This window comes from Plasmodium coatneyi, chromosome 14 (genome assembly GCF_001680005.1).
Source record: "Plasmodium coatneyi strain Hackeri chromosome 14, complete sequence".
Taxonomy (NCBI): domain Eukaryota; phylum Apicomplexa; class Aconoidasida; order Haemosporida; family Plasmodiidae; genus Plasmodium; species Plasmodium coatneyi.
In genome coordinates this window covers 228,424-242,497 of record NC_033569.1, presented here as the reverse complement: position 1 = coordinate 242,497, position 14,074 = coordinate 228,424, and the positions used below count along the sequence as shown (strand labels likewise).

The window sequence follows — 14,074 nt, the reverse complement described above, 5'->3', positions numbered from 1 at the left end:
TTGTAGAAGTTGGACGAGTTTCAAATTATTGTGATGTATTTTTTTTTTTTTCTTGCTCATTCTTTTTTCCTTCCGGGGGGAAGTGGATCTGCTGCAAATTACGTAGACGTGTCCTACGCGAAATAGTTGGGTAGTTCCCACTCGTTGGCAGAGGCATTTACACTGAGGTGTCTCTGGCAGGGCATGCACGTGGGTAAGGTGTGTTGTATGGACCACGGGGAAGTTTCTAAGCACAGCAATATCGTTGAAACATTCGTGCCGTCTGCACATTGCTATAAAAAAGTGAAAAGGGAAAAAAGAATGCACAAATAATGGTAACGAGGGATAAGGATGAAAGCGAACTGGAAGACGAAGGTGGTGATAATTCGTTTAGGGGGGATGGAGATGGTCAGATAAATGGCCTCAGTGATAGTGGTAGCTCCGGGGTGGAAGTTCAGATGGTAGTACCTGGAGGGACTGTGCCTTACGGGAAGATAAGAAAGGAGGATAAGGCTGAAGCAATTCGCAAAGGGAAAGAAGCATCCCTCAGAATGGACGTAGAACATTACGCAGAGAAAGAGGCACATCCTTCACAGAGGCTGTTCACTGAGGACCCATTCGAAGAGGTCTCCCCCATCCAGGATGGGAATGAGGCTCACGTGCGAAACGAACAAATGGACAACATCAATTTTAAGGCGAAAAAGGTGGTAGGGGGTGAAGAAGAAAATGAACCAGCAGAGGGGGCGTATGGGTATGTAAGTGATGGAAGTGGCTCCAGCGGAAGGGTTCAAAATGGAGGTGTCAATCGTGGTGGAGTACCTGAGGATGTAATTATACTACGTGATGACGAAATTGGGGACAGCCACAGGAGGAGGGAAAATTTATCAGGCGAAGAATTATACACATGCGAAGATGAAGAACGGAAGAATAACCACATGATGAAAAAGGGTTACCACAAAATGGGTAAGGACAACCCTATGGATAAGATGGCACACAAAAGTTTTAATAATGTAAAGTACGAAAAATCCAATGACTGCACTGTTATTGCTACTGAGGACGCCGTAACGTTGGGAAGCAGTGTGAAGAATAGCGATAGCCATAAGAGAAGCGCACCTCTGTTTGACGACCCGAGTGTGAAGGAAAAAAAAAAAATAAAAAATAATTCGGGGGAGGAAGCAGGTATAAATGGACAGGAAGAAGCTGAATGCGGATTGGTGAGAGATAAGGGGGGGGATCAGGCGAAAGTACTAACAAAAAAGGATCCCAGAGGGAGGGATGTGAAGGATAACTTCCACCTGTACTGCAAAAATCACAATAAAATTTTCGGAGACGCAGATGGTGGTGATTTGTCCAAATGTGAAAATGGAGGAATGATGAACTCCACGCGGGAGGTTCCTTCGGGCGATGTAGGTAGTGATCACGTCGAACCGCTTGACAGTAGCACCGTGGTGAAGCAGGAAAATGAAGAAGAGACATGGAAGAACCAATTGAACGAAATATCAAACATAATTTACTACACAAATGGGGAGGATGATCTCGTGGATGAAATAAATAATGTGGAAGACAACCATAAAGAGAACAAAATAATATACCCTTCAATTTATGAGGATGACAAGAAGGAATGGTTTCTAACGAACGAGCAAGATGATTGGCTGGTCCACAAAATGTGTGACTGGCTTTACAACGTTAAGGACAAGCTGTACTTTAACATAAAAACGCAGGGGATTTACTATGTGAATGTGAAGGATGGATCCTTCGTAAAATTTGAGAACTCGTTCGACGAAAGGGGAGAGGTCAATATGAGTCAGAGCGACAGTCAAGACGTGCACAAAAACAGCTCCTCGTTTGAATTGGATTCTCATGACCCATTGGTGGATAAAAAAGGGAAGACGACTAATACAGATGGAAAAAATGCGTTTGCAAATATGAACGACATGGTGAATGATCACAGCGTGGGTGCGAACCGGTGTGTGTATGTTGAGGACAGCGGCAGCAGGGGAAGCAACTCCAGTCGGGTTGTTAGTCGAAGCAGTAGCGGGGATGGCGGTACGGAGGGCGACTCTGGTAGCAGCATTTTGAGGAGTGACAGGATGGAAAAGAGGAATGGCGTCCTCACGAGTGGAAGTCCCTCCAGTGACAGTGCGGCACGTGAGGATCGATCGATGGATAATAATTCTTCTGATAATCCTTCTGCTGATAGTCCCTATACTGCAAGGCGTCGTCCCTGCAGGGAGAACGGCGAAGTGAACGACGAAACGGTGGAAGAATTCAGCATGGTGTTGGAGGATGACCTGGTCTGCGGCACTTACAGCAAAATGGGAGACCACAACAGATGCGAGAATGAAGATTTTTACGTGACAAAGGAAATTCTCGACCTGAATAATGTATCGGAGAGTGATGGGTTGTGTTTCTTCAGTGGGGTCTTTGACGGACACGGTGGATCGAACTGTGCAAGGTATGTAATGAACCACTTGAAGACAAACTTGATAGCAAAGTTTAGACAGTCGTTTTTAATTACCTGTAAGAAGCAGTGCAAAGATAAGGAATCCAAACTGAATGACCTGAGTGTTGAGATAAGGGCATTGTATGATAGCTGCATTAAGGGGTTCGACATGACGGATAAGAATTACATAGAATTGTCGAAGAAGTATGACTATAAGGATGGCTCTACCGCATGTGTGGTTTTAATTTACGGACCCGATGACGATGGGTCGTTAAAAGTGTTATGTGCAAACTGTGGAGATTCAGGTGCACTCATATGTCATGATAGAAAACCAGTGAAACTCTCCCTAAGGCATAAACCCGACTTGCAAGAAGAACGAGTGAGGATACTAAAATGTGGAGGGATCATAGCCAACATTAATGGGATCAACAGGATTATCACTAAACATAAGGTGAAAGGACAGACGGGTCGAGAGAAGACCTTCTTAGCCTTATCCACCTCTAGATCCTTTGGAGATATTTCATACAAAATTCCTAGGAAAATTGTTTTGTGCAAACCATTTATCAGTGTTTACACCATCGACTTTGACATGGATTCATTTTTAGTCCTGGCCACTGATGGGATTTTAAATGTCCTAACCGACAAGGAAATCATCGATATCGTTTGGAGGAACATTCACAGGAAACCGGAGGAGGCAGCAGAGGAGGTGGTCCACGAAGCCTCAAGACGCGACTCCACGGATGATAAGACATGCACCGTCATTTTCTTTTACTGGAGGAAGGACATCTTTCGTGGCGAGTCCGAGGATCCGTCCTTGGAAGCGCCTCCACGGGAGGAGGCCCCCGGCGAGGTTAGTGCAGCCGATCAGTGGTTTATCGCATGCGTCTTCCCTTATTCCCACGCCGTCCATTTGTTCACATTTTCCCACATTTAACAACTACTTATTCATTCTCCCATTTTCACGTCCCCTCCCTGCAGGACATTAACATGTTTTCCGAAGTTTTCTGACCCACGTAGCGTCCACTTGGGTGAATTTTTAATCGGACGGCTCCGGGCGGCCCTTCCTATGTAAATTTCCCCCAAAGCGCGTAATTTGTTTTAATTGCCCCTTTTTTTTATGTACCTATTTATCACTATCGTAGTGTGCTCTTATTGAAGTTTTTTTTTTTTTTTTTTTTTTTTTCAACTAGCCATTTTATTTAAAAAAAAAAAAAAAAAAAAAAAAATTATAAAGCCAAGCTTAACTGTGTTTTGTTTTGGTGTTGCCCAATGGCTACCCCAATTTTGCGCGCCATTTTTTTTATCATCACAATGGCACTTTATGCAAGACGACAGAATTTCGACCTCGCCGGAGGTGCTTCTCTCCCACACAGACACATGCACATACACACTTGCGCCCTGATTTATTCAACGCGTTGCTAGCTGTATGTTGTAGCGTCTAACTTAGCGCTAGTGTGTTTGGGTGCCTCCCCAAGGGATGACTCCCTTGCGTGCTGCTGATCTTCGTAGCTTCCCTGACCAGTCACTTGTCCGACAGCTCCTTCAGCTTCTGCAGCTGCGCTAGGACATAATTCTTCAGAAGGGGCTTGTGAAAAGTCACGAGGGCGCCTCCTTTAATGTAGGAATAATTTTGTATGTTCTTAATTAACTGTGCAATTTTTTCCTCCTGCTTGGTTTGCTCGTAGCCAAAAATTTTGTTGTCTTTTAACTTTACCAACTTTTGGTATAAGTCATTATTGGTGTCCTTAAAGCCGAAGGTAATTTCGTGCTCGCTCTGTTGCACGTAGAGGAAGGACGACTTGTTGTCTGGATTTAAAATGATATTCTCGTGCAGCTCTCCACACTTATAATCTTTGTTTATCATTTTGTAAAAATTGATCAGGGACTGTCTATTTTTTAAGTCGAACGGGACGAATTTGAGGACTTCATTTTGGACCTTTTTCATGGTGTTTGCGAATGGTTTGCCTTTTCGACTGCACCTGCGAATGGATGTTTGTGCTTGCCGGCGTGTCACCTCACTTGGACAGCTGCCTTTTTGGGTATATCCGCCTATATGCACATGTTAATTCCTTGCGTGCGCGTAAAGGTGGGTTTTTACTGGTCGATCGCGACGACGGTGCAACTGTGCATATAATGCCAACTTCGTACACAGTTACACCGGATGCGAATTCTGCCAAGAATGCTATCAAATGTTATTGCTCCTTTTTTTAAACTCGTTCATGTGGAGAAAAGGAACTGTTTCGCGAAGGTGATGTTAATTTTGAAGCGGGAAAAAAAAATGCACACATTTTTAAAGCGCTACTTGGAAAATGCCGCCCCAAAAAAAAAACGCGCTAAGATGAAAAAAGGAAATGTAAAGAAAAACAAAAAAGTGGAAAACCATCTCCTGTTGTCATATATCAACAAACAACAAATTCTTCGTCACGTTTATGTGAAAAAAAAAAAAAAAAAAAAAAAAAACGGAGATGGGGAGCAAAGGAATAGAAACAATTTTCATCTCCTCCGGATGACATTACTGCTTAGGTATTTTTTTCGCCCCCCTGGGGGGCTGATTTGACCGATTTTGCCACCCAATCTAGGTAGTCCTGAACGGGAAAAAGGGAAAATTCAATTGGTAAAAATATGTGAGAAGAAACGCCCCTCCTTTGGATGTCTTATCTTCTCATATGGGGACAAAAGGAAGGGGCCAAAAGTTGCGGTGTAACGTTTTTACATACATAGAGGTATGTAGGAATATGTAGGGACACATATATATATGTATTGGTATATGTATATATATATATTTTTTTTTTTTTGTGCACGCGGGAGTACGCCAAACCAACCTTGCTGCCTTGATGTATTGGGACGGAAATGACCTGAACCGGGAAGGGGGTACCAATAGGGGACAATGTAAAAGGTATAAAAATGGAGAAGCGAAATGGGGAAAATGGAAAATCGGTGGACAGGCATAGCAATACATTCCCTGTTGACCCACCTCTGGCACTTCGTACGGATGGTTTGCTTTCACCGCTTCTACAATTTTGGCGAATAAATGCTTCCTCGTTTTTATCATCATCAGGACTTCATTATCACGCTGCGGGGGGAACGAAATAAGAATGTATAGCTTGCGAAGGGGATGCATATCATGCACATGTAGACATACACATAAGAAACAATTAATGCACACAGGCACGCGTTCGGTGACCGTACAGCTATTTCGCCCTTCCAGTGATATAGGCTGAGGACGCCGGGGATGATGTTCACGCAACTGGCTAGCTTATCTTCTAGCAACACATTTGAAATCTACAAAGTTGGAAAAACGTGGCATGAAAACGGGCGCAGCGTACATGGGGCATATGTTTTCAGCTGCACGTTTTCTACGTGTGGAGCTAATGCCCAGGGGAGCATTGACTCTTCAGTTGGTTTGTTCGTTTTTTTTTTTTTCTCTTTTCGATTCGCTTTCATCTTTATCTGCGCTGTTTCTTTTCGCATGTCAGTACTGCCTCGTGCATGACAAACCTTTTCCGCGACATCCGTTCCAGGGGCGGTAACATACACGGCTATGAAGTCTTGGGGCTCTTCCATTTTGGTGCAGAAGAAGGATTTGGCACAAGATGAATTCCTTCTACCTCCCCCAAGGGAACCTTTCTTTAACAGGCCTTGCTTTGTATGGTTATTTACAAAGAGGGAATACAGAAGTTTATTGTGATATCGCTTCGTTGTCGCTGCAGCTAGCGAAATGAGCATGGTCAGGAATGTCACGGCGCGCATGAATGGTCCGATTTGGGTGTGGGAAAGAAGCGTGTACACCGTGGGGAGTGAATTTTCGCAACGTAGTAGTTGGGGGGGACACACATACGCGCCTACACGATCGGAGAGTTACATTCATATAAGTGTATGTGCTATGAATCTGCTATGTGTGCACGCTCAAGAGGCATCTTCAAAGCAACACGTTTTGGGGAAACTTCCTCGGGATGGTTGTCATAAAGCCCTATTTGGCCACATGCTGTATGGGCAAAAAAGAAGGAAGGCTTCACCCCTTTGTAAGGCCGTGGTAGGTGTTTCAAAAAGTTGCACAAAGAGGTCGAAATTTAGCTCGGCACATTTTGTATGTGTTCCTTGTCAAGCGAAGAAATAATCGAAAGAAAATTGATACAATTCCATGTGATACTTTTACACCCTCTTGATATTTTAAAAGTTTATGTTTTTTTTTTTTTTTTTTTTTTTGCTGAATGGGGTATGGGGAAGGGTTCCGCTACGCTGCTTCGTGCGATCCTTGTTCAGGCAGGTCACCCTCTTTGTAGTTCCACCACTCTGACTCTAAAGGGGAAAAAGAGGGTAGGGATCCGTTAACCAAATGAGAGAAATGGGTTAAGAATTTCTCTAGTGGGGACACAATTGGGGGGGTGTTGCGTCGCGCTGCCATTTTCGTCCATTCGGTATGGCACATTTAGGTCATGTGCGTAGGGTTAAATGCAGGTGTGTATACGAGCATGTACATACATGGATATGCATAACCCCCCATTGGTTTTTTTTTTTTTTTTTTTTTTTTTCTCTCTCCCTTTTGTAACCTATGCTGTCCGCATCCGTGTTATCGTCCGAATCGTTGAGGGGAATGAGTATGGGCGCAACGCCGCGGACGGTGAGTGGTAAATGTTCAAAATGGAAGTTGTCATTTTTTTCGAATTTGCTTTTTTTTTCTGTAATAAGTGAAGCGAATGCCTGGTGTGTAACATCCGTTAGGTCGCTAGCGGAGGAGGAAACGTCCAAAAATTCTAAGGGACAATAGGGCATGTTGAGTGAATTAATGAGGAGAGCCAACCCTTGGGTATTAATGTGACACCCGGAGATATTCAGGTATTTGAGGCCTTTAAAGCAGTTCAGTGAAAATGAATCACAGGAATGGTAAAAGTCGTCGTTTTTGTTATATATTAAGTTTCTCCTTTGTTCTTGCAAGAAGAGCAGTTTGGACGTTTCGGTAGCTCTGTTAAGGGATGGAACACCGATGCAGGAAAAGAAATTATGTTGTTCGCTGTGCCGGTTCGTGATGAGCTCCTTCAATTTGTGTATCATTTGGAAGTGGTCTTTTTTGAAATTCGTTTTTTTCGCTTTGTTTAGATGGGGAGGGGCTGACCTTCCTTCGCTCGAGTTGGACGTCGACTTTTGCGAGTCAATTTCGGGGAATTCTTCCCACGCAGGGGGATGTCCAGGAGGGGGTCCATTAGTGTGACCTAGCTCACCTTGACCGGTTAAATTATCTTGGGTGCATACATCATCTTCCCTGTTAAGCGTATGCGCCATGGTCGGGGAGGCCTCTTCCCCCTGCGGAAGTTGCGCCTTCAACTTAATTGATCTTTCTACAATGTTACATTGCATCACCAACGCGTCGGCAAAGTAAGCACAAGAAAAATCCGTCAAGTCATTATTCGAGAGGGAAATTTCTGCAATGCTCATATTGGATGACAAGGTCTCGTAACAAAAGTGTTTCAAATTTTTATCGGTAATTCTATTATTTGATAAGTTAATCATTTTTAATGTCTGATTATTTTTTAACGCTTCGCTGAGGTTGTTCATGTCGGAAATTTGATTGTTAGAAAAATCAATCGCTGTGATGTTGTTTTTATTTTTTTTTAAATATTCACAGAAGAGGGAAAATCCATGGTCATTAACTTTATTATTCGCAAATGACAAAACGGACAAATTGGGCGCTTCACTCAATTGGTTAACCAGCTGTTTAAGCAGTTCATTCCCATCCTCCAGCTTATGTGTGTCATTGTGATCAACGCATATTCTCGATAAGTGTAATTCTTTTAAGTTTAACTGGGATGTAAATAATATTTTCATGTGCTCAGAGAATAAGGCGGAAGCAATGCCATTTTCAGACATGTTTAAACTTTGTACGTGTGTGCATTTTTCGAAAAAGGTGGAGAAATTGGCATCACTCAGTTGGCTATTTTTTATGCATAATTTGATCTTCTCATTGTTCGGCTTACTGATGACTTGACTTAATTTTAACAGAACAGAGGGATCCAAAAAATTGTCGGACAAATCCAATTCACGCACATTTGTGTGCATATTTTTTATCTCATTTTTTGCCTGACTGTTCAGGTGAAAATTGATGTCTATTTGTTCTTCCCCTGGGGAAAATCCTCTTTTGGAGGCAATCTTTGGGGAGAAAAATTCCTCTATAATTTCGTTGGCGCCGTCGGATTTTATCAGATTGTTTGACAGATTTAGGGAGACCAGTCTAGGCAGGTACTTGAGGCACTTGGCTAGGATTTTTGCGCTATCCTTCGGGAGGGGGGGGAGGGGAGGAAAAGGGCGTCGTGTGTGCAAAGTGGATAGCAACATTGTTGCTTTTTGGATTCATTTTTTTGCCGCTTTTTTTGCTAGCTATTTTTGCTAGCTATTTTTTTTTTTTTTTTTTTTGTTGCAGTTTGTTCTAACATTTGTTAAGTCGTTGCTCGATAGATTAAGCGTAACCAAGTTGCTGCATCTCAGCAAGCAGGGGATGAGGATGGACATACCCCAGTCGGAGATTTTTAAGCTTCCGAGTTGTATTTCCTTAACGGGGTAGGAGTGCGCTTTCTCCTCAGGCAGGCTGCCGGTCGACTGACTAATCTGTTGACCCGCCTGTTTACCCCCCATTCCATCCGCCTCTCCTTCCCACTTGTATACATTCATGTTCGAAACGAAGTCCGCAATGTCGTCCTCGTTTATGATCGGACTCGTGGCGTACATGACATTGTCTCTTATCTTTATTTTATGTGACATGGTTGGTGAGGTATGTATTTGGAGGGGTAACCTCTCCTCGTTGGGGTTATTAGAAAAAGGCAGGAGGGGGAGACAGATAGAGGGGGGCAACCGATGAGGGGTGCGCTGGTGGGTGGGCTAACCAGGGAGCGATTTATACGCACGGATGTGCAGCAATGAATGAACAAACACAGGAATATATGGAAAGGGCTACAGTCGGCATGCTCACTACGTCGAGTTTTTGCTACACTGTTGCCCAAATAAAGTTAGAAGGCACGCAGAGTGATGTACGAAATGATCAGTGAGGATACTCCAAGGGAGAGGGAGAAGAAAAAAAAAAAAGAAGGTAATAAGTGAAAAAACAAAAAAAAAAAAATGCCCCAATTTACCAACAATATTTTTGTTTCCACATAATAGTATTAAAACCCTTTCTCAAAGAAATCACTTTTGTTTGTTACTAACAACTGGCACATGCACGGATGCACGGTGGCTTAATAATTTTTTTTTTTTTTTTTTGATATCCCAAAAAAGGTATGCATGAAGTGCTAAAAAAAAAAAAGGAAAAAAAATGTGCCTCTTCGGGCAAGTTCATTCACTAGGGGGAAAAAACATATAAGCCCCTTTTTTCGAAATTATTTTTGTTGATGCATTGCAAGTTGTAAACGTGTAGTAGCCTGTGTTGCGAGGACGTTGGGTGGCCCTTGAGTCAATCTGAGCTTCGTCTGCCTGGATAGGGAACTTCCAATTTATGTTGTATGCTTTGTTTATCTACCCCTAGAAAAGTGGTATCCATTCGATTTTTACTTATGCGTGTAACTGCTGGTGTCTTTTTTCAATGTAACAATCTCCTAGAAGATGATAACTAGGGGGAACTTTCTCCGCACAAGGTGACATGAATGACCCTGTGAACATTTCCACCTGTGTTGTACGCCCCATTTTTTCGCGCAAGGAAAATGTTTACGATTGCAAGGGGATATAAACTCCACATTTGGGTTATCAACCATTCGATTTTAAGAAGAAAAAAAAAAAAGTTAAAAAAATGCGCGTTCTTCATTAAAAAATTGTGAATAGAACACAGGGGATATGCATTCCATAGTGGATGCACCCCGTGTTGAGATGGAAGCGCATCGTATAAAGCTGCTATTTGGGGATGGGACTCAGAAAAAAAAAAAAAAAAAATGCCCTTTAAAAATGTAAACATGCGCACTGTTAAAAAAAAAAAAAAAAGGAAAATTGGAAACAGGGCATTACACAAGGAATCTGAGCCTGCTCGTGCGTCTGCAAGCGAAATGGCCCACATTGGTACGCACAAGGCGCACTTTTTTTTTATTATCGTGTTTGCCATTTTGTGTATCACTTTGTTACAGCTACCCCTTTTCTGGTGAACACAGCAACGGAGTACACATAATGGGTACACGTGATACTGGAGAATGGCCCACCCCGTAGTAACTGAGCAACACGATTAAAAAAAAGTAGGACGGGGGAGTACATAAACGAAAATACGCACAGGACAGAAAAAGTGTTGTCTCATGCGCAAACAATGGCGACGGGAGGGTGTCTCTAACGGGCCGTCCGTGTGGCATGCGGGGAGGGGTACAAGAGGGTCATCATAATGGGCAGCAAAAAAAAAAAAAAAAAAAAAAAAAAAAAAAAAAAAAAACTACTAAAATGTAAAATAAAACGCTTAAAAAAAATAGCTAGCTAGGAATGGCTAGCTAAAAATGACTAGCAACAATATCTAGCAGGAAAGGTTAACAAAAAATTGTGGACAAAAACTGAACAATCAGGGCAGCAGAAAAAATATCCTACAATACGTTGACAACTGCACACCTTCTATAGTGGAAACGTTCTGGATTGAAGGACACGGGGACTTCCACATTGTTGCGACGTGCGGAGGAGTCAAAATTGGGCGAGCACAAAAATGGGATTTCTCCTGGTGAGTAGACGAGGGGGAAACCAAAATGCGGCATGAGGGACTACTTGTCCAAGTTCAAAATGGTGTCCCTAATATTGTAGTTCTTCGAAACGGTCCTGTAAAAATTCGACACAGAATTATTTATATTGTTAAAGGAGATGTTAAGGTTTGAGTTGTACTGCTTGGAGAGGGCCGAGAAAAAAATGTCTTGTTTGTCATTGTAGTAATTATTTTTGTTGTTACTTTGTATGTTGTTTGAAAATTCTTCACTTGGTTTATTTGTGTTGTACATGTAATTATTTTCCTGTTTTATAAAATGGTTCATTCGGTTATCGTTTCGAGTGGAACAAGCTGCAGGTGGGACGCAGGTAATTTGGCACGCGTTCGAATAGTAGGGTAAAATATTTCCATTGTTGATGTTGTTGAAGTTGTTCAGTGGGGAATCCGCCTCCATGGTGGCGTTGCTGTTGTTTCCGTTGGTTGGTGTGTTGGTAATGTTGGTGACGCTTGTAAGGTTGGATAGGTTGTTGGGACTTGTCCCGTTTTGCCCGTTTTGCCCGTTTTGTCCGTTTTGTCCGTTATCGTTGGGGGCGCCCTCTCCGCTGGTGCTGTTCGATGCGCTGTCATTTCCTGTTGCATGTCCACTTGCATTACCACCGCTATGGCCGTCACCACTTCCGGCACCGCTCCCACCGCTACTGCAGGATGGCGTGGCAGAAACATTCCTCTGAGTAGTAGCGCAATTCGAAAGGCTCAATGTGTTGTGATTAATAATGTTGTTAAAAACACTGACTGCATTATAGTTGGCCAGATTCGTCTCGATCGGTCTGCTCTGCATAGCGTTCATTTTGTTCTCATACAAGTTAGCATACTTTATTCTCATATTATTAGAATTGGAATTATACATGGGGATGAAGTTGCTATCGTTTCGACTGCTTGTTGCTGTTTGATCGACGAAAGACTTTTGTCTTAACAGTTTATTACACAACACCTGAGCAGAATGAACCACTTTGGAAATTTTTTCTATGTTAATTTCTGTGTGGTCCATGACGTAATCCCCTTTGGACGCTCTGATTAGGGCTTTTTGCATCCATGAGATGTATTTTATTAGCTCTATTATCATGGAAATAATTTCGTCTGGGTTCTTTGCGTCATGTTCATTTTGGTTGTTGTGGCTAGCTGTGCACGTTTCGCTGGCACCAACGTAGCAGTTTCTCTTGAGGAAGGAAGAGTGTGCGCCGCTGCCGTTACTGGAACTAGTGGCATTCTTCGAGTTGTACGAACATATGCGCTGCTGCCCAACAGCTGCGTCGTTCATGGTGGAGACGCTTGTGCTGAGACATCCATTGTGGCATTCGTTGTGGCATCCATTGTGGGCTGTACCGGCACTGGTGGGCTTACCCCCCAGGTTGGCCTCACCACTGTGCATGCGTGCGTTTTCTCCGGTATTGTTTCCCATTCCGTTGTTTCCTCCTAAGTTGGCTGATCCATTTGGAGTTGTCATGGATGACCCATTCGGTGCTCCATTTAAGACACCACTTGAAGGTCCATCTCCTGCTGTTGCTATGCTGTTGTTGATACAACGGGCGTTATTCACACTGGAGGCGTCGTTACAAAGAGGGGCACTCTTCCTGCCAGCACGGGGGTGGTTAACTGTAGTGGCCATTTCAGCCACAGCGGAGGTTGTGCAAGAGGAATCGTTAGTGGTGTTGGAAGAAACTGGAAGGAACGTTTGTTGTTCCTCCTTAATGTTATTCACCCGTTTCATTTTGTTAATTAGATTCTTCGGTTTCACTCTACATGTGTCACACCTGACCTTCCTGAGGAACCCCTCTATAGAAAACTTCGTGGCCTTTCTCTTCTTGCGGCAAATCTTGCATGTCATTTCAATTCCGTCTGCTACACGTAAGGCTTCTGCTTTGGAGGTCGTCACAGCCACTACAGTCGTTTTCAGCATGATGAGCGTATCAGACAGATTATTTTCATCCCCTGGAAAAAATGCATGTATTTTTTTTATTTCTCCTTTTAGATTATATATTTTGAACACATCTCCGAAGAGCATGTAAGAATTCTGCGTGACATAGTAACGCTTGGTTTTTACAACGACGGCTCTATAATTAACAAAGTAAACGGACTCCACTTGGTTGGTGATGATTGAGGATGGAAGGGGGGGTACGTATGCCCCCGGAGTGGTCTTATCACCTTTGTATAGGGAGTATTTTTCGTACTTATCTTCTTCCGAGGGTGTCTGCTCGTCTTTGGCCCTCTTCATTTTCGGACATCCGTGGGGTAAGCGGAAAAAATGGCGGTACCGGAAAAAAAGTTGAAAACGTCGGAATTTTTGGACGTGAATCAAATAGCGAATGGACTGGAAGAAGGGTCAACTGGACGGCCGTTCGGGCGGATGTTCTTGATAGTTTAAACATACATTTGCGTGTGTATGTGTGTAGGGGGGGGGCACACGTGAGTGACGATTTAAGTGTCTTTTTTTTTTTTTTTCTCGCTTAGCTCTGTCCAAATGTTGGGGGGGGATTCACCACAACGGAAAACTTCTTGTCCACTTTTATGTTTGCTACTTAGTTGTGCATGCAGCAGCATTGGTGGGGCAACCTGTTTGTGACTCTATCCACCTGTGGGGTAGTCCGCTAGTCGGATCTATCTTCTCATTGGCAGTCTTCCGAAGTGGTTTCTCTGGAAGGACGCACACGAATGTAGCTTCTCATACGGGGAGAGAAACTTGGAGGACAGGGTACCCTGTATGGCACGTGTGCTAGTAGGAAGATCGCGAAACTCTACATACACCAAACATGTGCAAAAAAAAAGAAAGAAAAAAAAAATGAATAAAACATGGCACATTGAAATAACAAGTGTGCGAAAAATTAAACATCCTTTCGGTGGAATATTTTTTTTTTTTTTTTTTTTTTTTGTGTATATTTTTACACTGAGATTTACGCATCAGAAGTAGCTTTTTTTGCTCTCCTGTCCTGCGTACATTTTCTCATTAG

The 14,074-nt window shown here is 43.0% G+C and overlaps 5 protein-coding genes across 5 annotated transcripts; 1 reads left to right on the top strand and 4 right to left on the bottom strand.

Annotated features, from left to right (window-relative positions):
- Positions 1-311: 311 nt before the first annotated feature.
- PCOAH_00051790 (Protein phosphatase 2C) lies at positions 312-3,430 on the top strand (the record flags this gene model as incomplete). The annotated part of the gene is made up of 2 exons (XM_020061959.1): positions 312-3,272; positions 3,401-3,430. 2 exons carry the CDS (start codon positions 312-314, stop codon positions 3,428-3,430), a joined length of 2,991 nt encoding a protein of 996 aa, XP_019917566.1.
- Positions 3,431-3,944: 514 nt separating this feature from the next.
- PCOAH_00051780 (Uncharacterized protein) lies at positions 3,945-4,367 on the bottom strand (the record flags this gene model as incomplete). The annotated part of the gene is made up of 1 exon (XM_020061958.1): positions 3,945-4,367. One exon carries the CDS (start codon positions 4,365-4,367, stop codon positions 3,945-3,947), a length of 423 nt encoding a protein of 140 aa, XP_019917687.1.
- A 574-nt stretch (positions 4,368-4,941) lies between these two features.
- Positions 4,942-6,148, bottom strand: PCOAH_00051770 (CutA-like protein; the record flags this gene model as incomplete). The annotated part of the gene is made up of 5 exons (XM_020061957.1): positions 4,942-5,007; positions 5,245-5,277; positions 5,397-5,495; positions 5,612-5,704; positions 5,921-6,148. 5 exons carry the CDS (start codon positions 6,146-6,148, stop codon positions 4,942-4,944), a joined length of 519 nt encoding a protein of 172 aa, XP_019917476.1.
- A 508-nt stretch (positions 6,149-6,656) lies between these two features.
- Positions 6,657-9,175, bottom strand: PCOAH_00051760 (Leucine-rich repeat protein; the record flags this gene model as incomplete). The annotated part of the gene is made up of 3 exons (XM_020061956.1): positions 6,657-6,721; positions 6,973-8,692; positions 8,849-9,175. 3 exons carry the CDS (start codon positions 9,173-9,175, stop codon positions 6,657-6,659), a joined length of 2,112 nt encoding a protein of 703 aa, XP_019917599.1.
- A 1,955-nt stretch (positions 9,176-11,130) lies between these two features.
- PCOAH_00051750 (Uncharacterized protein) lies at positions 11,131-13,341 on the bottom strand (the record flags this gene model as incomplete). The annotated part of the gene is made up of 1 exon (XM_020061955.1): positions 11,131-13,341. One exon carries the CDS (start codon positions 13,339-13,341, stop codon positions 11,131-11,133), a length of 2,211 nt encoding a protein of 736 aa, XP_019917715.1.
- Between the last annotated feature and the right edge of the window lie 733 nt (positions 13,342-14,074).